The sequence below is a fragment of the Phaseolus vulgaris genome, chromosome 10 (genome assembly GCF_000499845.2).
Source record: "Phaseolus vulgaris cultivar G19833 chromosome 10, P. vulgaris v2.0, whole genome shotgun sequence".
In the NCBI taxonomy this organism is placed as follows: Eukaryota; Viridiplantae; Streptophyta; class Magnoliopsida; order Fabales; family Fabaceae; genus Phaseolus; species Phaseolus vulgaris.
In genome coordinates, this window is record NC_023750.2 from 4308462 (window position 1) to 4334005 (window position 25544).

The following is a 25544-nucleotide window of genomic DNA, read 5'->3' on the forward strand; positions in this document are numbered from 1 at the left end:
GAGATATAGGGTTTGATTCAACCAAATACAAAACTAACTTATCAATTATAGAGAAAGATACTTGGGATTGAATTGCGTTTATCTCAATCATCTATATTTTGAATAATACAATATATAATACTCAAAACTACTTATTCTTGATGCTTAATTTAAAGTCATTCATCTTGATTCCTCACAGATGAAATTCATAAGATAATTTCTCAAACACTGATTCCTCATATATTTAACAAATCATCTAGCTTTAGGAACAGAATTATAATGCAATCAATAACCTGGAATTTATTCCTAGCATTACAAGTTATCAAGTATTTTCGTTTATTTCAGATCCTTAAAGGTACTTTCCAGTTAAATTTAAGGATCAAAATCAATACTGTATTGATCAGACATAATCAAGCAATAAGCATAAAACGAAAATACCAAGAACAAGTAGAAAAGAGAATTTTATATATATATATATATATATATATATATATATCACCAAGAATACATTTGATCAAGATAAATTACATTCAATCCCAAGTTAGAAAGACTTAGCCACTCATGACAGCTCCTCCAAACTTCATTCTTGATCTGGATTGCATAAGAAGGGCTGATCTGAGCAAGTTCTTCTCCTAAGAACAGAGGTTTCTTCTCTTTCTCTCACTAGTCTCTCTCTATAAAAACCCAATCTGTTTTCCACCGCTGGTTTTGAGTTATGTTTCAGAATTTATATAATAAACTTTAGCTCAAGCTATCCCGTTTTAGCTTGAGCTAGATCTTTCGGTGCATTTTTAGCTTGAGCTAGCGATTCTAGCCTGAGCTAGATCAGTACTGCACCTTTAATCAACTCTGGACAGTTTTAGCTTGAGCTAGCAATTCTAGCCTGGGCTAGAATTGTACTGCACCTTTAATCAACTCTGGACAGTTTTAGCTTGAGCTAAATCCTCTAGCTTGAGCTAAATCTTCTTGTGATCCAATTAAGTTTTTACTTTTTTTTTCTTTCAATGTCAGCTTGAATACATTCTTTCAAAGCTTCATATTCATCTGCAATTTACACAAAAAATGAGATTAAATTTCTTCATTTGTTTCTTGGTTCAAAAAATATATAACTAGATTCAATAATTCTCAGATTAGGGTAATTTTCTTACATTAAGCAACAATTAAGTTCTAAAGTGTTCAATTTTCTCAATCATAAAAACTACACATTGGCTCTTATCAGTTGTTTGAAAATTTTATTATTCATAGTCTCCAATCATAAATTGTCTTTTGTTTCCCTTTTCTTATCATAGTCTCTTTCTATTTGATTGCATAAGATTTTAGTTGTATTTGCTGAAGTTAGCGGAACTAGTTTCTTATCTTTTTTAAATGGTAAAACTTTGATAAGTTACCCAATTCAAATAGGCTGCTTGTTCTATGCTTCTCCTGCTTGTCTTAATGCAAAGATAATGAGCAACATACTTGCCATTTTATCCTTTTAACTTTACATCTTTGATCATCCATACTTCAATATTTGTTATTAAAATTTCAATTTTTAGTGAAATTATTGTCTTGAATTTTCTTTTATTTGGATTCTACAGGGGAAGACAAATACGTTGTTCTTATGTCAGGTTTAAGGGTTGGGAGCAGCACCTCTAATTCTCTTTGGTTTCAGCTTCTCATTGATTATATCACAACGCATTTAGGAGATGAGAAGGTTTGTCCGGTTTTTCTCTCAACTTCTCAAGTTGATAATTATGCACCATTACATTTTAACTAATAAAAAGTGACAAATTACACAGGAGCAAAGTATTGCGTCAAAAATTATTCGAGTTGTCTTTGCTGGGAATTTAGTTGAGATACCTCAGAACGGACAGGTATTTATGTTCCTGTATAAGGAGAGAGAGATAGGAAAACAAAAAGATTTTAGAGAGAAATCGTTTTGCAAAAGATAAACTTGAATTCATGGAAAGGACATTAAGGTGGAGGCATTTAGCACCCACTGCACCTAATACTGTTGGTATGCTCATTATGTATACCTCGATGCTTTTACACCTTTATTATCAGTAATCTTTTTTTTTTTCTGCTTAGCTCAGAGGTTGAACATTTGTTATATTACCTGTTATTTCTGAAAAGAAACATAGTTGTTCTTCCAAAAAATAAAAATGATTTATTCTGACTTCTGTTACTAATTGTTGCCTTCTAGGGTGCTTTCCTTATACTGAGAGGGATCCTTTCTTCATTGAGAGCTGTCCTCACGTTTACTTTGTTGGAAATCAAGATAAATTTGAAACTTGGATCATAAAGGGTATTTTTATTCTAAAATCAATATTGCAGTTGCAGAAATAAAAGTTACTTTGTTGTTGTTGTACGATCCCCAGTTTTAGATAAGCAATATATTCATGGAATCCAGAGAAGATGATCATGGAAGCTAGAGAACCAGCCTATCAAACTACTCATTCACAACTGTGGTCATCCAGCTAAATTACTAACTTAAGAATAACTTAAGCTAGAGAACCAGCCGGGTGCATAACTTTCTATAATAAAAATATTTATTATAGAACAAAGTTTCTTAAATGTATTAAAATGATAGTTTTTTCATTGCATATGTTTCGATAAAACATAACTAGTAAGCAGCGCAAATGGAAGGCATTTCAACAAAGCCTAAACCTAAGAAGAAGAATAATGAAATCACTAAAATAACCAAGCTAACTAATTAATGTCCATGCTTAAACACTTTTTATTCATCAATATAATAATTTATTCATTACTTTTGTTTTTTAGTTTTTAACTTATCAATTCATTGATGTTTTTTTTCTTTTTAATGCTATTGCAAAAAAAAAAAGCAAATTAAAAAATATTAATATTTAAAATCCAAACTTTTATTTAAAAGTGGAGTTCAATAGCTACCAAAAATAGTGCATACAAAAAAAAATTATGTGTCCACATATCCAAGGTTAAGCCCATTCTAATTTCATTGTCACTTTACCAAGGTCAAGCCCTCGCTTTATTCTAATTTTATTGTCCCAATATCCAAGGCTAAGCCCACGCTTTATTTTTAATTTTATTGTCCCCTTATCCAAGGCTAAGCCCACGCTAATTTTATTGTCCCCTAGCTAAGCCTAAGCCCTCACTTTCTGTCCAAGGCTAAGTCCCCGCTTAAGTTAACATTTGTAATTTTTTGTGTTGGCAACTTGTAGACAAAGCCCACGCAAACCAACTTATTGCGACGCCACGCACCCGACAATTTTTTTTGCGACAAGGATATTAGCTTCAAAGTTGTGTGAATGAAAAGCCCACGTTAATTGCATCTTTGCGTGGGCTTTTTGTGATTAGTGTCCGTCTTTGGCCTTTTCTAATAAAAAAAATTTTTGTAGTGGAAAATGGAGAAGCTGATCTAGGTGAAGGAGAATCAACTGTTCTTCCCAATCTTTTGCGACCCCTTTCATTAATCTCAACTAGGTTGATTCTGATCTCGCTTGCTTGAACCGTCCAGGAGCAGGTTTCACTTTTATTCTTCTTTTTCTCATTCTACTATATTCCTTCATCTTCACTCCCTTTAATTGGGGAAAAATGATTATTAACATAACATTGATTTGTTTGTTTTCTTATTCATGTGTTTTGTTTGAGTTTTGGCAGGAATGTTTTTTTTTTCAGTGTATGCAAGGTAAAACAATTATTTTGATATTTAGCAGTTTTTTTGGATGAGTTTAGAGAGAATGTCTCCATTAGAACTGTAATCACTTTTGTTGTCATATTAAATCATTATTATTATCTTATTTTATATTTAGTATTAGATCAATCATGGGGTTTCACTTATTCATATAGTTGTTTTTTCAATAATGTTTGCGTAAGTGTTTTTTCTTTTATATTAATGTAATTGTATATCTGGAAAATTATGTTTGATTGTAATTCACCATTAATTAGTATCTTTTGTCTTCCAGGTGTTAGGCATGATGGTTGATATTTCTATATATTCGATGTACAATTTGGAAACAAAGCCTCACAAGGAAACTTCCTTCTTCTAAAACACTGGCTACTAATGATGAAGCATCTGAAGAACCAGTGATTGACCATTCTAACAATGTTGAGACCCTCACAAAGTAGTGTTAACAATAAGGCACCATCAACCACAGTTGATTAATGTATTTTCATATTCGTGGAATGTTTGGAAATAAAAGTATTCCACAATAATAGTATTCTTTTCTTTTAATTCTCATCATTTTGAATCTCATACTTTTTTGTTAATATTGGAAAAAAGTTGAATTCCCATGTTATTCTAAAGTTTGCAAAAAATATTGTTGGCTAACTCTGTCTCATCGGATTTTATATTTTATTTTATTTTATTCTCGACTACAATTTTCAGTTTTTGTTTATATTAATTTTAAAATTTTATTTTATTTGTTCTCACTTAATGGAGAGATTGGCACGTTAATTTTATTTTTTGTTATCACCTGGCAGGAGAGTGGAGAGATTTGTTACTTTTCTGTTTTAAACTGATATTATTCTTTATTAAATAAACATATTTTTAATTTTAAAATTTTATTTTATTTGTTCTCACTTAACTGACAGGAAAGTGGAGAGATTGGTGCATTTTATCAGGGAAGAGTGGAAAGGGAGGGAGTGGAGAGAGAAAGGGGTGAAATGTGGGCAAAAGAGTGATATATAAAAAAACTGTTTGAAAGAGAAATAATATAAAAACATATGTCTCCAAAATCTTAATTTTGAGATTCTGAAAGGGTGATATATAAAAGAACTGTGAGAGAGAAATAATATAAAAACATGTTAATGTCTCCAAAATCCTAATTTTGAGATTCAGAAACTGTATTGTTGTTCTTCCGTCTCCTCAATATTTCATCACCGCTACTTCACCCGGTCTTCCGTCTCCTCAATGCTTCAAAAACCCTAATGTTGAGATTCTGAAATTGTGTATTGCTAATTTTCTTCATATTTCATCTATTTTATTTATCTTATTTTAAACATATTTAATTAAAAATAAATATAAATATAAATATAAATAATAAAAAATTAACACAAATAATAATATATTATTTAATTTGATTAAATTTTATATTTAATTATACAAAAATAAAAAAAAATGCGGATTCACATGCGCAAGAGTGCCTGTGTAACTTTAATATATGTTATTTATACTTCTATATCTTCTATCTATATATAAAGGGGATTCCCTACTTAACTGACATTTTATTTTATTTCAATTTTATTTTTATATTTTTATTTTATTTTATTATTTTCCAAAAATATGATCGAAGATATTTTTGTGAGTAGTTTTAATTTTATATCTTAAAGTGAGACTAACAAAACAGATAAAACTATTTTTAAATTCAAAATTATACATTGCAAAGTTAGACTTGCTCAGGAGCATTGCACAATTGCATGTGAGTGCACTGTCCACTCTTGAATTTTCCAAAGATTGAAAATACAAAGAGAGGATATGAGGAAAATACAAACGTTGCAGTTGAATGGAGATATCAACACAAAGCATTTACTATCTACACAAACAGGAATTTATTAATATATGTATATTGCATATATATATATATATATATATATATATGTGTGTGTGTGTGTGTGTGTGTGTGTGTGTCTGTGTGTATTTTGAAATTTATTCATAATTGACATTCTTGAGTAAGAATAAAATTTGTAAAATAATGGAACACTTAGAAGGATGATCGAACACTCGCATTGATTAAGCCAATTAACACCAAGGTATAATGATTTTACATAATAATGATGATAATGATATTTTTTATTCATAATATACTATAAATTTATATTGTTAATATAAGTGTGCAAATAATAACATTATTTATTTGAATTTTTAATATTAAACATAGATATATATATAAATGAAAAAAATAAAAAATGCGGATACACAGGCGCGAGAGCGCCTGTGTGCCCGCTAGTTATTATTAACATTATTATTAACATTATTATTAAAATTATTATTAATATTATTATTAACATTATTATTACTATTATTATTAACATTATAATTAATATTATTATTAACATTATAATTAACATTATAATTAATATTATAATTAACATTATTATTAATATTATATTCATATTATTAAAATTAATATTGTTAATATTATTAATATTGTTAATAATAATAAGTATAATTAAAATCATAATAATACTAAAGAATTTGCTTGGTGTAGTGGTTAAATCTAACTTATAATCCAAATCTAATAATCAACTATATTCCATGATTCTAAGTTAATTCTATAACTATCACGAAATGACTCATATTTTTCAAATTGCTTATGATACTCTCTTTCAGCCTTTACAATATGTAATCATGAACTCTATTCCATGATTTTAAGTTTATTTGATATCACACCCAGTCGAAACTTACTTATTTATGTTACATTTATTAAAAACTAAGTCTACTGAATTTACTATGTCAAAGACCTATTATTTAGTATATTGGGAAACTATATTAACACACTTATAAGGAATATTGCATATGTATCATCTCGTTACTTACTACATTATTATGTGTTTCAGTTGGAAAACATTAATTTCTTTTTGAAATCATACTCAGTAACTATAACAATGACATTTATAGAGCATGTAGTCAACTTTGGAACACTTTGGATATTGTATCAATCTAACAATTAAGAATAAGTTACTTACTCACGCACTTAATCTTAATATGTTTGTATCATATACATTTTCGCTAATTCATTAAGATGATCTTATGATTCATTTATGAGAAATAACATCTTCAAAACTATAATGGATATCAAAACAAAAATTCTAATTCATTCATCCATTGCACACATATAACATTTAAATTTATTTAAGTTACTAATCAAAAGTTTTATCTAACTTTTTTTTTCTTAAACTAAATAAAACATTTTTAGATCAAATTTATTCTCTATTTTTAAATACATCCATTACCATTTGCATTAATTAATTACTTCATCTTGAATTTCTATTCTTAAATTTATGTATATTTTATATAATATTTACAAAATTTAAATACGCATTTTTTTTTATTTTATTTACTATTTTTTAATTAATTATTATTTTTCTACATGTTTTCAACTCTTTATAAACTTTTTAAGATAACTTCTTTTAAATAATTTTAAAATTAAACACTTCGTCAATTTAATAGATGTAATTTAACTAATTTATATCATAATTTCAAAAATAAAATAGTTAAAACAATATATAAATAAAATAAATTTAAAATAAATAATTTTTGAAATAATAAAATATTTTATATAACATTTAAATATATATTTTCTTTTACTCAATTAATTTTAAATCAAACACTTATTTAATTTAATAAATTTAATTTAACTAATTTATATTCAAAATTGATAAATTAAATATTTTATTATAATATTAAAGAAATAATTTTAAAATAAATATAATAAAGAATTAAATATTAAAATATTTATTATACATTAAATAAATTTAAATTTTAAAATCCTAAATATGTGTGGGTCATTGCGGACGCATATGTGTGGGCTTTTGGCCGATGCAAAGCCAACGCATATGCGTGGGCCGCGACCGACGCAAACTGATTTTTTCTTAAAAAAATAAATTAAATCCATTTGTGCGTCCCTTTTGCGTCCAAGGTCATCCTTGCGTGGACTTTTAGCTATTTTGGCCGACGAGAGTAGCGTCTGCAAGTGGCCCACACAAGAATTTGGAAGCTAATTCTTCATTATGCGTCCAATGTGATTCTTGCGTGGGCTTTTACCCATTTTGACCGACGAGAGTAGCGTCCGCTACTCGCCCACGCAAGATTTTGGAAGCTAATTGTTACTTTTCTTGTAGTGATGAGAACAAAAGCAAAGTAAGTTTCAATATCATAAAATTATATGAAGTAATGTCATAAGAGATTTGGGCCGTTTCTGAAAGCCCATTCCATTTCGCCACGTCAACCCTGCTTGGAGCCGTTGGGGATTCTGCCCCCAGATTTACCTTTCCAGCGAATGTGCAACAGTTAGGTGTTGCGATAGCTCCTACGGGATTTGCCATAGTAGACTCATAGCATTGTAACGGCATAATTGGCTCTGACCTCCGACAATACTGTGCCGACGGAGGCTGCTCGTCGCACATTTCCACCGTTGGTTCATCAAAATCTTAAGTCCCCGATTTTATTGTTACATGAGACCCTATTGAATCTATCTCTGTTTCGACACCATCAGAGGTTTCGCCCCACTGACATTGGCAAAGTTTGTGTTCTGGAACAGTGCATTCTTCCTCCACCAAAATCTGATATAAATTTTCGTTTATTTTCATGTAACTGGTTTACTTTGCCTCACAACCCACAAACACTCTAATTTTAAACCTTGCATACTTGAGTTCCTCCAGTTCCAGTGTTGCTTTATCAACCTCAATAAGAGTTCCCATTAATGCTGCTATATGTTTGAAGCAATCTGTATTCCGTAACTTCAACGGTAAGCCTCTACATCTCACCCAAACCAGTTTATCCACCGCGACAAATTGCTCTTCCCATGGGATTATAGTATCAAACAGTTCTTCGAACCACTGTTTATTTTCCTCAATAGCTTCTTGGATCTTCTTTTCATTTTCCCCCATCAATAGCACATGGAACCCGCCCAAAAATTTAACCTTTATGTGGCTTAGGCCTCCCAAAATCAAGCTTTCATTCAAACATGAAACTTTGCTTAAATTTGAGACTCTCCCTATGTAACACTTCTTTAGCCAATCTCTGGATGTTTCTTCTACTCTAAAATGTATGGCATTCACACTTGCCCTGTTTTGTGTATGTACTCTGTTTCTAATACCATTCTACACAACATTTGCATACGTTTTTATTTCTTTAGCCCTCCACACTTTTTTGACCTCTCTCTCTGAGTCTATTGCCTTCTCTTTCAGCTTAACATTCCATTCCTTCCTTGTTTCTGCTGACCTGTTGTATTTTGGTCTATTTGCGACCAGTTTCCAGCTCCCAATCCATATTGTATTCAAGTGATTTTCTAGCTCCCTGATATTCTGGACCCCCTGAAACCTCACAAAACCAAACCTTTGCTTCTTAATGTTTAATCTTCTAGATATAAAAACATCACTCACCCTACCCCATCTTCGGAAAATCTTCCACAAATCTGATTCTTTGATATCGAAAGGAAAATTGGAGAAGAAGAATGGTGTCCCTCCTTTGTTTTCCATCATCCGAAACTCAGATAATAATACGGTTATTTAGGATATAGTTTCTCGAAGGAAGGTTGAGTGTGTTCAAAAAAATTATTGCAAGGTAGACAATGAATTCATACATACTTAAATTGATAGTCACATAAAGAGAAACGAAATTCAAGATTAAAGAGAATTTAGATACGTTTTTAAGGTTCATGCTACTTAGCTTGTCCAATCTTCTTGGATGAAATGTTGTCCTAAATATGACATTTCTCAAAGAGAATAAATTAGTTTGCAGTTTAAGTCTTTAGTCAGAACAAAAATAATATTGAATGAAAATTTAGGAACATATAAAAAATTGAATATGATGAATTGTTCAAAAATTTGAATAGTTTCAAAATAGGGAGCACTAATAAGAGATCCATTTAATAATTTTATATTTATAGGTTTAATTTTGTAAAGAATAGTGAATTGATTTTTGAGATAAGTCACATGATTTGTAGCACTAGTGTTAAGGATCCATGGATTCTTACCTTTTGTTGATATCTTAGTTCTAGCAGTTTCATTGTTATGCCTTTGAATCTGATTGATACCATGAATTGTTGAGGATTCTAATAGTTGTATGAGTCTTTGCACTTGATCATTAGTAAGGGAATTTCTTACAGATTCTTCTTGATTATTGTTTTGTAGAGAGTCAATCTTTACATTCAGATTACATGTTGAACTGTTCATTCTTTTGCTTGTACCATGTAGGATACCCATGTTTAGAGTAGCACTCATCCACTGTATGATTTGTTCTGTGACAGTAAAAACATTATTTTGATTGATTATTTGATCTTCCTCTACCTCTTCCATGGCCACGCCATGCATTTTCCTTCCTTGAGTCTTCCAAAAAATCTGATTTTAATTCTGATTTTGGGGTTTCCAAGAACTTTGTTCTTGTTGTTTCCAGTTGACATATTTTTCACTAATATTCAAGACAACATTTATGTCTGTAGTGACACCTGTAAGTTAGTTTTCTTGCTAGAGAGCTAGAGAAAAAACTTTGTTTTTATTGGGAAGACGATTCATAAGCAAAAATGTGAGTCTTAACATTATAGATCCCTGCAAGACCCTTTAGGAAGCAGATGACATCTTCTGAATCTCTATATTTAGCATATATATTTGACAGTATACAATTACAAGGAATATGACAAACACAATTAGCGATAGGTCACTACAAGAAAAATTGGAATTACATACAGTCAAAATCCATATATAAGACCCAAAATCCGTATATAAAACAGGCTTACATACGGGCAAAAATCCGTATGTAATAAACATACAGATTTATCCGTATGTAATGTAAAAATTTTATTTTTTAATTTTTTCATTATTATTAATTATTATTTATCTCTATCTTTATTTTATTTATTAATCCTTGAGACATTCTGCACTGGCTAGGACTCGAACCCATGCCCATAGAACTCAAAACCAAGCCAAGTCTCTCCAGTGACCAGGGGAAGCATTGACCACTAAACCAGACAAATTCTTTGGTCATATTATCATTTTTATTATACTTATACATATTAATATAATTTATACATATTAATAAAATTATTATTAATAATAATAATAAAATAAATTATTATTCATATTATTAATATTATATTCATATTATTAATATTATATTCATATTATTAATATTATATTCATATTATTAATATTATATTCATATTATTAATATTATATTCATATTATTAATATTATATTTATATTATTAATATTATTCACATTATTAATATTTATTAATATTATTCATATTATTAATATTATAATTAATATTATTATTAACATTATATTCATATTATTAATATTTATTAATATTATTATTAATATTATTAAATTATTATTAATATTATTAGTATTAAGATTCATATTATTAATATTATTATTAATATTTATTAATATTATTATTAATATTATTATTAATATTAATATTATTAATATTATTAGTATTATTATTAATATTATTAGTATTATTATTAATATTATTAGTATTAATATTCATATTATTAATATTATATTCATATTATCAATATTATATTCATATTATTAATATTAATTTTGATATAAATATACATTGAGATATTTATTGTGTGTATAGTAGTTTTATTTGACTTGAGTAATATTACTTTTATCCGGATATAGATAGATAGAGAAAAAAAGGAAGAAATTATATAATATTAATATAACTTTAATACTATAAATACATATATATTGATTAATATATTTTTTTATTTAATCATTAATTTTTTAAAACTCGTGGTTAAATTTAAATTTACTTTCATATTATATATATATATATATATTAATATAAAATTATTTGATATCTTATTTTCAAATATAGGTTATTATAGGTAGTTGTGAAGTTTTTGTTAGATGGCTATATAGGTGCTTGTATCTTACACTTCTTTTCCGATTTGAGATTCTTGTATAAGGATTGAAATATCCTTAAAATGTTTCCTTTAATTATATTATTCTTTTTCGATAAAAAAAAATCTTATTTTCAAATATTTACTTATACATAGATTAAAATTGATATAATGTATAATTTTTAAAATATTTTAAATTATAAATTATTTAATCACTTTGTCATTATGATTTATATTATATATATATATTAATAGAAAGGGTTATTTAGTAACAACTACCTATAATGAACTTAATTAAGTCAATATGATCGTAAAATAATAATTAAAATGATAATTGATTTTAATGTAATAGGTAATATGATGACTATGAGTATGACATATATTAAATGTGATTCATACTAATAGATAATATAATAAATTATGTTTAGATTCAAGTAGATTATAGATAAATTAAATGTGATTCATATGTTAATGTTGTTAGTATCATTAATATTGTTAGTATTGTTAATATTATTAGTATTGTTAGTATTATTAGTATTGTTAGTATTATTAGTATTGTTAATTAGTATTATTAGTATTGTTAGTATTATTAGTATTATTAGTATTGTTAGTATTATTAATATTGTTAGTATTATTAATAATAATAAGTATAATAAAAATGATAATAAAACTAATGAATTTGCTTGGTGTAGTGGTTAAATTTTCTTTGGTTGCTGAAAGGTAGCTGAAGGAACCTGTAATAATCTGTATGTAATTCGCGTTTTTCTTGTAGTGGGTCTATCAAATTCTAGCTCTTCCCCAATAATTTTCAAATCTATAAAAAATTTATTAACATTTTTTGTCCCTATTTTGTGGAATGCAGATCTTGGAGCAAATCTGAGATTCGAAAATGATCTCCCCTAGGAAATCTCTCTCTCAAATCTTTCCAAAGGTTTTGAGAAATATCTATATATACAACACTTTTCTGCCATCTATGGTGATAAGATTCTTGATATCCAAGAAAGAACCATTACATTACATCTTTCACATGCTTCAAAACTTGAATCACTCCTGCTGCTTAAACTCAAATCAACAAATTTGAGTTTATTTTGGAATAAGAGAGCCTTTTTCATGTTTCTACTCCATGTATGGTAGTTGGTTTCATTGAGAAAGGGTGAGACAAGAACAAGTCCTGGATTTTCTCTAAGATGCAAGTAGTAAGGACTAGTGAGATTCAAACATGGATCCAATGCAACAATAGTGGAAGTAGTCTCTAATGAATCAAATTTCATTGTTCCTCAAGAAAGGATTAAGAAACAAAAAGTTAACAACAGAAGCAGAGCAGGCCTTAACCTGCTCTGATACCATATAGAAAAATGGTAGAAAATATTTAAAAGCAAAGTAGTAAAACAATAGAGGGACAAAATAGTAAACACACATGTGCATCAGAAGAAAAAGGCAAAGTCGCTTCAGTGTGTGCGCTTTAGAAAGAAGAAGAAGAAGAAGAAAAGGGAACATGATACTCCCTTGGAGATCAACTCGCAGCGATTAGAGAAGAAGAAGGAAAAAAAAAGAAACCAACAAGGTAAGAATTCAAAACTTTGTTTTTATTTCTGTTATGTTTCTTCACACATACAACAAAGAGTTGTTCTCCCTTTCAAGGGTTTTACAAAACTTAAAACTAAAAATAACAAATTGTATATGTGAAGTACTCTCTCAATATATAGTGGATGAAATGTTTAATCAATAGTATAAAACAAAAATCATAACTACATCATAGAACACCTCTAAAAGGTGATTCACAAATTACCTAAATTAGTTTCTCCAGACTTTCCATTAGCATCTTCTCTTCGGATTCTAGGATTGTTGGAGAGAGGAACTTAGGGTTGTTTGATCACCATACCCATTTCCAAAACATTAAAGAAAGGGAATGGTAAAGGGTAATACAACAAGAATCTCATACAAATGAGAAAAGGATAGTGAATGAGGAAGAAAGTTATGCCCAAATGTATGTCAACTTTTTAAATCATCAGAATGTATGTCAACTTTTATATCTAAGGTCACTTTCTTATTCTCAAACTTCCCAAATGCTTATAACGAGAGAGATACGTGAAAGATCATTCAGAGGTAGAGAAGAGTTTTAGACGTTTTCATATCAAGAAGCTTAAATGCCAGAAAAAACGTTTTGGGATTGTAAGGATTTTAAGGAGTGGTGGACGCAAATGTTTTAGAAAGAAAGTTTGATACAATATGGATTGGAACTTGGAAAATGCAGGTTAATAGACCTAAGTACAGTAGACACGAGGTATCAAAGGATTGGAATGCCAAACATAAGCTAATGCAATATCGAAAGGAATAGAGAAGAAATGACCAAAATTGAACATATGTTGTTAAAAATGGAATGAAAGGAATGCTCAAAAGACGAATGCCAATACAATCCATTTTAGGGTAAAGGAATCTACGGAATGGTTGGAGAAATGTTTATATTGGTAGAACTTTAGAGGCATATAATATGCATAGTTCCCTAGAATAACAGCTTCTCTGTCATTGACAAGTAAATTTGGCCTTTAATCACTACAAGAAAAACGCGAATTACATACGGATCAAAATCCGTATGTAAACAGGTAATACATATGGATTTTTCCGTATGTAAATATTGGCACTATAAAATAAAATTAGCAGTGAATGGGATTCGAAGCTAGGTTCCTTTAGCAACCCTTCATCAGCAACCAGAGAAAATTTAACGACTACACCAAGCAAATTCTTCAGTTTTATTATGATTTTTATTATACTTATTATTATTAACAATATTAACAATACTAACAATATTAACAATACTAACAATATTAACATATGAATCACATTTAATTTATCTATAATCTACTTGAATCTAAACATAATTTATTATATTATCTATTAATATGAATCACATTTAATATATGTCATAATCATAGTCATCATATTATCTATTACATTAAAATCAACTATCATATTAATTATTATTTTACGATCATATTGACTTAATTAAGTTCATTATAGGTAGTTGGTTTTACTTGCGTGTTATAGTAAAGAATATGGTCAACAAACAATATTATCTTTTAACATAGAATGATGACTTTTACATTAACTATTAATTAAATCTCTAATACAGATTACTAGTTAGCATATCATTATAATTTAAACTATATTAATTATTCCATAAATCTATGTAAAAAGTTGTTACTAAATAACCTTTTCTACTAATATATAAATCATAATGACAAAGTGATTAAATAATTTATAATTTAAAATATTTTAAAAATTATACATTATATCAATTTTAATCTATGTAAGTAAATATTTGAAAATAAGATTTTTTTTTATCGACAAAGAATAAAAAAAATTAAAGGAACATTTTAAGGATATTTCAATCCTTATACACGAATCTCAAATCAGAAAAGAAGTGTAAGATACAAGCACCTATATAGCCATCTAACAAAAACTTCACAACTACCTATAATAACCTATATTTGAAAATAAGATATCAAATAATTTTATATTAATATATATATATATAATATGAAAGTAAATTTAAATTTAACCATGAGTTTTAAAAAATTAATGATTAAATAAAAAAATATATTAATCAATATATATGTATTTATAGTATTAAAGTTATATTAATATTATATAATTTCTTCCTTTTTCTCTCTATCTATCTATATCCGGATAAAAGTAATATTACTCAAGTCAAATAAAACTACTATACACACACAATAAATATCTAAATGTATATTTATATCAAAATTAATATTAATAATATGAATATAATATTGATAATATTAATAATATGAATATTAATACTAATAATATTAATAATAATATTAATTATAATATTTATAAATATTAATAATATGAATATAATGTTAATAATAATATTAATTATAATATTAATAAATATTAATAATATGAATAATATTAATAAATATTAATAATATGAATAATATTAATAAATATTAATAATATAAATATAATATTAATAATATTAATATAATTTATTTTATTTTTATTATTATTATTAATTATATTAATATGTATAAATTATATTAATATGTATAAATTATATTAATATGTATAAATTATATTAATATGTATAAGTATAATAAAAATGATAATATGATCAAAGAACTTGTCTGGTCTAGTTGTCAATGCTTCCCCCTGGTCACTGGTAAGACTTAGGATTGAATCCTGACTGCTGCAGTTTAGGTTAGATAATACAATTTTTAATTATGGAGAATATAATGAAATCTTGATAGGAATTATAACAAAAGATGAAATGTTGTGGCAAATTTAATTTTGGTTTTATAAAATTTTGTTGGGAAGAGATCAAGAAGAACATAGTTACATAAAGTTATTGATCTTAGGAAGTCAACCTTCTTAGAAGGTAGGGGGTTAATGGATAGTGTGACTACGGCCAATGAAGGTCTAGAGGAACTGAAGAGAAAAAAGAATAGTTGCATATTTTTTAAAGTTGATTACAAGAACGCCTATTACTCAGTAAGACGGGAGTTCATCTACTATATCTTATAAAGATTAGGTTTTTGTGAAAGATGGATAGCATGGGTAAAAACATGTTTAGAATAATCTTCGGTGTCAGTATTAGTGAATGGGAGTCCAACTTAGGATTTTAAACCATCTTCGGTGTCAGTATTAGTGAATGGGAGTCCAACTTAGGATTTTAAACCATAGAAGGGGCTGAGATAAGGAGACCTCTTAGCATATTTCTTGTTTCTTATAGCGGTAGAAGGATTAGCAGGGGTTGTAAGAAAAGCAGTTTGAGAAAAATATGATAGAAAGTATGGAGATTGGGGATAAGTTGGTTAAGGTGAATATGTTACAACACGTGCATGATACACTATTTTTCTGTAAAGTCAATACTCAAAGTCTGTTTATTATTGAACTGGTTTGAATTAGCATTTGGCCTAACGATAAATTTTTTGAAGAGTAAAATTGGAGGGGTGGGAGTTAATCACAATCTTATTCAATGTTTTATGGCAATTCTTAATTGTGATGTGGCGAAAACCCCAATTAAATATTTGGGAATGTTAGTTGGGGGTGCCACAAAAGAGATAAATTCAAGGAGGGTGTGGTGGAAAGAATGAGGAATAGATTAGGCAGATGGAAAGGTAAATTTGTATCTATGGCAGGTAGGATATGGTTAATTAAAAGTTATTTCATCTCTCCCTCTATTTTATTTATCTTTCTATAGAATGTCAATACTGGTAACGAAGGAGATAGTGAAATTGCAGAGAAAACTTTTATAGGATTGGGGTTCATAGGGTAGGAAAATAGCATGAGCTTCATGGAAAAAGTTTGTTAATCAAGAGAAGTTGGAGGACTCAGAATTATAGATATAAGATTGTTTAATGTCACTCTCTTGGGAAAATGGATTTGGCAAGAGTAAGTACCGATAAGGATGGCTTGTGGAAAGAGATTTTAGAATCAAAGTATGGAGGTTGGAGGAATTTAAAGGTCTAAGGGAAGGATAGTAAGGATTTACTTTGGTGGAGGGATCTGAATGAGTTATGGATATTAGAGGAATGGGGAAATAAATTTGATGATAATATAACTTGGGAGGTAGGAAATGGGATGGAGATTAGTTTTTGGAAAGATAAATGGGCGGATAATGAAGAACTAAAAGATAAGTTCTCAAGATTATTTTCTCTAAGCACAAACAAAGATTCTAAGTTGTATCAAGTTAGGGAGTGGAATAATGACAATTAGTTATAGAAGTTATAATGGAGATGGAATTTATTCAAGTGGGAAAAGAACCAGGCGCATCAGTTGACACAAGTTTTGGAAGACACAAGTTTAAACATGGAAAAAGACGATAAGTGAGTTTGGAAGGAAGGAGAGACATCAAATTATACTATTAAATCATTATATAGAATCTTAAAGGGCGAAGTAGATGGGAAAGGCATGTCCATGTAAGAGAATTTTTGAAGGATTAAGGCACTGCCTTCAACACAACCACATGGAGGATTTTAGAAAATAAAATTACTACAAAGGTCAATTTGAAAAGGTGTAGGATAATTATGATGATATATGGGGAAGAAGATGAGACAACATGTAATATGTAGAGTGGTTTGGCTAGTACGGGGTGGTATGTTATTAATACGTGTTGTGAAATATAATGGGAAATGGTTTATTGGATTATGAAGGAAAGAAGAATTATGGTAAGTTATACAGTTTATGGTTGAGAGGGGTGGTTTGATGCAGGTACGTGCCTACTACATTGTAGCACTGATGGTGTTGGTGGAGTGCTATCATCATGGTGGCGATTTGAGAAAAGAAAGGGCATCGAGGATCATATCTTTCAATGCTTTTTTCTGGTGAGGATCATAGGATATGATGGAGATTTTGTATGATTAACTTTATATCTGAAACATAAAAGCCTAAACTAATTGTCAATAAAAAGTACACATTTGAAATTTTTTAACTATTACCGGTATTTGTCTACGTGGTTATTTTTTGAATTTTTTAAAGATTATATTTGGACATATGAAATGAATATCAATTTATAAGAATTAATTTTAAAACAATTTATAACAAATTAAAATAATTTGTAAGATCATGACTATATTTGAAAATATTAGTTGAAAATTTTAAATTTAAAATAATTTGGTGACTTTACATAACTGAAAACTGTAATAAAACTTATAAATGGAAATTGAAAAAAAAAATGAAATATTTTTAAATTAGACATAAAAAAAATATAATCAGTGTAAATAAGGAGAAATGAAATCAAGCTTTGTTTAATTGAGTGTTTAAATAAAGGGATGAGGCTACGGTGCTTCTTATGTAGAAACAAAAACAGAGAGTACATAGCATATAGCAAGGCAAAACACATAACAAATTATCGAACCGCAGCTATCTTTATTTCATAATGCAATATTTTTTACGAGAATTTCTGAATGCAATATTATATGCTAAAAAGGGAAAAGAATTGACAAAAAGTAACAACGACAAACCAAATACAATAAACAGTTCAAGTAAACAATGTGAGGAGTGAGAAAGAGGGTAAAATAAGTATGAATCTCGTAATTATGAGCTAACCCAAAGAAAAACAAGGAAAGGATCAGAAAAAATAAATTGCGATGAAGGACACAAGGACTAATTCCATAACTCAAAGTTCTCAAAGAAGATAAATGACTTAATTGTACTCACATTAGAGTTTTCTTTATGAATTTAAGGAGAGATTTGTTCTTTGGCACAGGCTCCTTTTCTAACTCATTTATAAGATAGACAGTTGTGTGCTTAACCACCAAATCGTGACCCAAACTCACAAAAATCTCCAACTTGTCTCCTGATCCTAAATTTGACATTATGTCAGGCCAATCTTCATTATTGAAGGAAATTACAGTGCCATGGTTGTGTATCTGACATGTGCACTTCGAGTAATTAACAATTAAGACAGTACTAAGTTCAGGTTCAATGATTTGGAAGGTTGATAAATAAACTACACACAAAGCCATTCCCTTCACGACACGATCTTGAGGCACAGTGAAAGAAACAGAATGTCCATCACCCATATGGGCCAACCAATAAGGATCGTTGTCACCTGGGAGAGAAACATCACATGACTCACTGCTTCCAAATACCTGTATCATGTCATAAACAAGGACATATGTTTAGTTAAACAAAAATGTTATACATTATTAAAACAAATCTGGTTAATAGTTTTATTGTGTATATATCACCATCATTTTTAGTATGCATTTCTGTTTTTGTAGTTTATATTTCAACAATCATTGGGAATAAAGCAATCATGAAGCTAGTAAAGCAAGAAAGTGGAAATCAATTTGGTAGTACTTAGTATAAGCATAAGGACTTGGTTAATTGATTACTAAAATCAGATACTTTTAGATGAAGTGGTGGTGCTAAAAGTTCAGTATTGTAGTTTCTACTAGATACTTCATTAGGATTATTTTATGTTCTCAGAAATAGTAGCTAAAATGATGGTTAAGGTAATAAACAAAGGCAAAAGTAGAGAAGAACCTTAGGTATGCTATCGTTTAGAGTATTGAAGAATTCTTTGTATCTTCCAATACCAGTTAGAAAAGACTTGAGGTGATTCTTTGAAATTGCGGATTCTGTAATATTTCCACCATATTCGACCACTATAGTTTTTACTTGGTCAGATAGATGAAACTCGGCGTCACATTCCACCAGAACACTTCGGAGATTGGCAAGGCTTCTAAGAAATGCTGTAATTTCATCCCAACTATTATCCTCCATATCCATGAAGGGATGAGTATAAGATAGGGGATTCGTTGTTGGCCACATCCGAGACCGAATGATAGAAGGAAAAAAATTATGTGACAATTCCTCACATCCACGTAGGAATATATATCCAATGCTTTTTGGGCTTACAATTGTAAAAGGCAATTGTTTAGTAACTGTATTTTCAGCCATTATAGTTATCAAGGATTTCAATCCCACTATATCTTTTTCCATTAAGTCAATCTTCGAACAACCAGATAAAATCAGAGTTTTTAAGGATTTCAACTTATATATCTTTCTGGGGAGATTGCTTAGATTTGTACAGTCCTGCAAATTTAGCAATGTAAGATAGCAGAGACATTCAATAGATTGGTGTACTTGGCGCAATCTTGGACAATCTTTGAGAATGAGCTGTTCAAGACTTGGGAGTCCGGAAAAATCAGGGGTTTCTATCAAATACTTTGAGTGACTGAGATCAAGGACTTTTAGCAGCGTCAAAACCTTTAAAAAGATAGTTTTTGGTAATATATTAGAGAAGAAAACGAGAAAACGAAATAGTTATAAGTGGAAACAAATAATAATTTTAAAACAGAATGGCACGTCATAAAAACCTGAGGTTCTTTCCAAACGAATCGAAGAAGACTGTGTTTTAAATCAATGGCTATTGCATCATGCAGATAAAAGTGGTTAGGTAGGTATTCTGAAGAAAACCCTCCCAAACTGATCCATCTAAGATTCTTAAAATGGTACTCAGAATCTCCAGCGACTTCCAGCAGTCTCGTTGAGTCTCTTACCTGTAAAGGATAGCGTCCGAAGAAATCTCTTCCGATAGGCAAACTCTGAATGACTTTTGTGCCCTTAGATGAAAAGAGCTAACAAAAAGAAATACATTGCACATGAGAAAGCAACCACTTCCAAAAAAATTCCAAAACCATTGATAAAGGATGTTCTTACCGTATTCTCTAACAGTGAATATCTTGCATCCTTATCAAACCACAGTTTACTGTTCTCAGGTTCTTTTCCTGAAATTTTACTAATAATTTCTCTTCCCATTTCTCGTAGCAACGAATGCATTATTAATTTGTTGTTCTTATTAATTTGTATGAGACTATGCTTTATGAGAACTTTTATTCCACTATCAGCGTCTATTCCACAGCCATTTAGGATCTTCGTAACATAGGTTCTGCTCTTACCAACAAAGGAACAACATACATCAAGAAATAAATCTTTTTCCATTTGATTGCGTAAACCGTCGAAACTTATTTTCAATTTCCATTGAACATTGTGCTGGTGAATTCGGTTTAATAGTAACAATACTGAATTCCATTCTTCTTTCGTCCTTTCATATAAATAAGTTCCAATGACTTCAAGAGCTAGAGGTAGTCCTCCACAACACGAAACTACTCTTTCTGCAAGGAGATGGTATTCTTGTTTTGGTTTTGTTTCTCTAAATGCGTGCCAACTAAGAAACTCAAGGGACTCGTTGGCGTTCATTGACTTTACCTGAAGAACAGAATCAGCTTGATATATCCTCAGTAAGATTTCAGATCTTGTTGTAATGATTATTACACTTCCTCCTCCTAAGTCATGACGGCATTCCCATAGTAATTGTCTATTAAGCTCAGGCACATCGTCAAGTACAATGAGCACCCTTTTTCCAGGAAGTCTTTCCCGAATCATAGTTCTTCCCATCTCAAAGCTATCTATCTCTACCTTTGATTTTAGGACATCTGAAAGGAGTTGTTCTAGTAAACCAAGATTCTCTCTTATTCCGCTAACTTGTCCGATCTCTTCAATGAAACTTTTCTCCGTGAATGTATCATGAAGTTGATAGTAGATGGCTTTAGCAAGGGTGGTTTTACCAGATCCTTCCTTTCCACATATCGCTATCGTACAAACTTCCGTGGATTTATTTTTGATAGTTCGAATCAGATCCTCTATGTGCGATTGTAATCCAACTGGAAATTTAGTAGCAGACAATACTGGAAAATGAAGAACGGTCTTAACAATTTTGTCCACTAGTTCTGCATCACTCCTTCAAGGACAATAACAATTATACAAAGTTATGTATTACCAAAATTGAAGTACAAGTTTAGTAAGTGAGTGATTTACCTGTAATTGCTCTCATCACATCCAAAGAAATTTGCAGCTTTGGTGAGTGCGTGGCTCCACCTGGATATGGCATGTTCCAGTTGTTCTGCTGAAAATGTTTGGTGTGCAGTTGCTTTGAAGGCTTTTCCAAAATCACCCTTCTGAAGACGTACATCAGATGGCTCAATTTCGTAATAAACAGGCAGAACATGTCGGCAGTAAGTTTGGTGCCATTTAATGATTTGTTGGAGCTGATCAAGACACCAAGCAGATTGAGAATAGGTTTTGGTGAAAACAACAATCGCTACCCGACAGAGATTGAGAACAGGTTGTTGGAAGTGAAGTGGGTTCTGTGCATTGGGGTGGTGAAGGAAAGTGGTGAAGCCAACAGCAGAGAGGGCAGAATCGAGATGAGAAACAAATCTCCTTTGGATGTCTTCTCCATTAAAGTTTATGAGCACATGATACATCCGTGGCAGTTTTGATGATGAAGACGCCAATTCCATGGAAGGAATTGATGAGGTGAACTGTTAGAAGAAGGGAAAGCAATAATGCAACACCGACAAAAGACACAGAACCATTTAAAGTAGCCAAAGATTAATATATATTTTTCATAGTCGTGGAAGCGCGTTAATCCCAGCACCCGTTTAACTTTAGCCACTTCAAAAGTTAGACCAACACCCACTCTGAACCACCGAAAAAAAACATTACCCTAATAAGTATGAAGATTTTTCTAAATAAATTCTTTTTATGTAGCCAACACATGACATGGATATTGATATAACATGGACATGAATATCGAGTTACATATATTTTTAAAATATAGGATATTGGAACACAGATCTATATATTATATAATTATGAATTATATAAATTGACAATAAAGATTAAATTGACAAATATATTTCAGTTTTTCTTTTTAGTAGAAAGATGTTTCTCATGACTAGTTCAAACAAATTTGTTTTTTATTTTTATAATCATTATAAAAATTTATACAATAAGCTTGAGTTTTTAGAAACTTTCATAATCTTGAACTAATTACAAACAACATTGAACGGGGTTAATGAACGATCAATAAGGTTTATATCCTAGGGAAGTGACCTTCCTTGCACATTGAAGGGATGCTAACCTAAGGTCTATCTAATTGATGGAGCCTACCTTATAATTTGTGGTAGTGGGGCCAGCGTTCGCGCGGCCCCTTTAAAAAAAAAAAAAAAAAAAAAAAACTAATTACAAACAACAACTATAGCACGGGCACAAACAAATGTCACTATCATATCTTATCACCCACATCATCATTGAAGACACAAACAGGAAGAAGTGTGTTGCTGCAAAGGCCAAAACTTTGTCTGCAAATATAGTAGAAGACAAACCAACTCCAAAAAGGTGCTAGAAAAAATTTGATCATCAAAAGAAATATAATAATAAATTCGTAACAATGGAGCTAACCCCACCTTTAAGAAAAATGGAAATTGTTTTGTCTGTGGAAAGTCAGGTCATCATGCACCTTAGTGCAGACAATAGAGCCAAAAACGACTATCCTTCCAAGACAAATCTAGTCGAACGGGAAGATACCATTGTTGCAGTCATTTCACAAGTAAATCTTGTGACCAATGTGAGCAAATGGGTGGGTCTACCAGACACATCTATGCAAACAGAAATGTGTTTACCTCCTACACAAGTGTGGGGATGGAGAAGGAGAAGTTTATCTTGGTGATTCCAGGACAACTCTTGTCCTAGAAAAGGAAAGGTTTTTCTAAAGCACACATCTAGTAAAACTCTGACTTTGAGTCATGTGCTACATGTGTCATCGATTAAAGTTAATTTGATCTCTGTAACATTGCTAAGCAAAGTTGGGGTTAAAGTGTTATTTGAATCTGACAAAATTGTCGTCATGATAAAAAATAATATTTTTATGGAGAAGGATATTGTGATCAATGTCTTTTTGTATTGAAATCAGATTACACTAAAATGGTATCGATATGACACAGTTTTGGTGTGACGGTATTATACTAGCACAACTTTATTTAGAATAATTAAAAAAAAGACCTGATTAACATTAATCAAATCGTATATACTTAAAACAACTTCAATATCACAAAACTAAAGTGATATCATAGATACACAACTTCTTTACAATAAAATGATGTGATAGTACGAGAAATTAGTTATATGGGCAATAATTTTAAAATGTGTAAATTTATGTAAATCTTTGACAAAATTGCACCATTTTAGAAAAGAAAAATCTTCTCACCAACTATTTTTTCAATCTGCATGGTTACCGTGTTAATCTGTCTCTCCAAATTATATTAATTTTAATATTTTAAAAAATATTAAAAAACTTAATATGGAACAAAATAGATGTAATTTAAAGACACAACAGTATTAAAAAATCATCAGAGAATCTAGATTGCTAATTTTTTTCTCAAATAAAAAATTGAAGAGTTCAATTAGCATTTATTTTGTTTTAAGAGAACTTGTAATTCGTCAAGTAATTTTAAATTAATATCCACAAATGCCTTATCAGATCTCAGAATTTTGAAGAGTTGACTTCAATTCCTTTGATGGAGTTGGCTTCATCATCATCTTCATCCTTCTTAAAATCAGAACCCCATTTCATATACAAACCAAAACACAAAAAAACTCCACACATCTTCCAAACAACCTAATCCTCACTAACTTAGGACTACAAACAACCCAACTAAAGGAACAAACCTTACAAAAGCTCACTTAATTGAAAACATACAAGCCACAGAATCCAAGTACCATTCAGAGCAAGAAAAATTAGCAGAAACAGATTTTGAAAATGGAGCTGTAAGACTTCTCATGTGTTTTGACCTAGAATTAATAAAGCTTCAATTTTCTTCTTGCTTTTTTTTCTTGTAATGTTAACAGCTCATAGTCTAATTATTTACATTAGATTAGTATGAAAATGTCTTCAAGTGTTAAAAGTGTAAATTGTCTTCTAGATAACCTAGATAAAGAGTGATTTAAGTTAGCGTGTGAGTTTAGAAACAAATATTAAGTTTAATTGAAAATGAGGCACATATAACACATCAGACAAATAAAACTTATCAGAAAATCGTACTAAACCAGAATATGTGGCATAAACAGTTTGGCCATTTGGAAGACTAATTAAGACAGGTTTAATTTTAGTATAAGTAGTAAAAATGTTCAAATTGTGGCAAACATGATCTGTGGCACTAGAATCAATAATCCAAGATTCTTTTATAGCAGATAGTGAAGAGAGAAACTTACATGTTGAAGATTGCTCAGTATTGGGGATTTCATCCGTAGAGAAGGTGCCGACTTGATTAATTTGAGTGGAAGGGGCATGATCCTCAAGGTTTTGCCTACGCAAAATGTTGGTTAAGAATTGACACTACTGTGATGTAAGTTGAATCCCCTTTACATCATGTTCTTTAGGAAAAAGCTCAGAAAAAGTGTCAGTAGTAATCATATTATTGGCTTGGGATGTCCAATTGGTGAATTTGTAGCCAGTAGGGAACCCATGCTTTTTATAACAGGTGTCGACAATGTGGCCAAAACGATTACAAAAAGTGCAGACTTTTCTAGTAGAAGAAAACTTTGAGGTTTTAACATTACCAGAAGGAAAACCCACTTTGCGAAAACAAACAGCCTCAGTATGACCGTATTTACCACAGAAATTGCATGTAATAATGTGACTACTATTAAGAC

The 25544-nt window shown here is 29.9% G+C and overlaps 1 protein-coding gene and 1 non-coding gene across 3 annotated transcripts in view; one reads left to right on the top strand and one right to left on the bottom strand.

Moving 5' to 3' along the window:
- LOC137818318 (disease resistance protein RUN1-like) overlaps window positions 1-22538 on the bottom strand; it is a 75260-nt gene extending 52722 nt beyond the window's left edge. Inside the window, exons 1-5 of one of the 2 annotated variants that reach the window (XM_068621662.1) lie at window positions 21867-22538; window positions 20709-21789; window positions 20366-20626; window positions 19530-20255; window positions 18630-19132 (exon numbers count right to left, since the gene is read on the bottom strand). In XM_068621662.1, the coding sequence (XP_068477763.1) occupies window positions 18695-19132; window positions 19530-20255; window positions 20366-20626; window positions 20709-21789; window positions 21867-22351 (2991 nt within the window). In that variant the 5' untranslated portion in view covers window positions 22352-22538 and the 3' untranslated portion in view covers window positions 18630-18694. Of the gene's footprint in view, window positions 1-18629; window positions 19133-19529; window positions 20256-20365; window positions 20627-20708; window positions 21790-21866 lie in introns of those variants that run through there. The other variant, XM_068621663.1, reaches the window with a different exon arrangement.
- Window positions 22539-22887: 349 nt separating this feature from the next.
- LOC137819897 (U1 spliceosomal RNA) lies at window positions 22888-23047 on the top strand. Its single transcript, XR_011082479.1, has one exon. It is a non-coding gene; the product is annotated as a U1 spliceosomal RNA (small nuclear RNA).
- Window positions 23048-25544: the final 2497 nt, after the last annotated feature.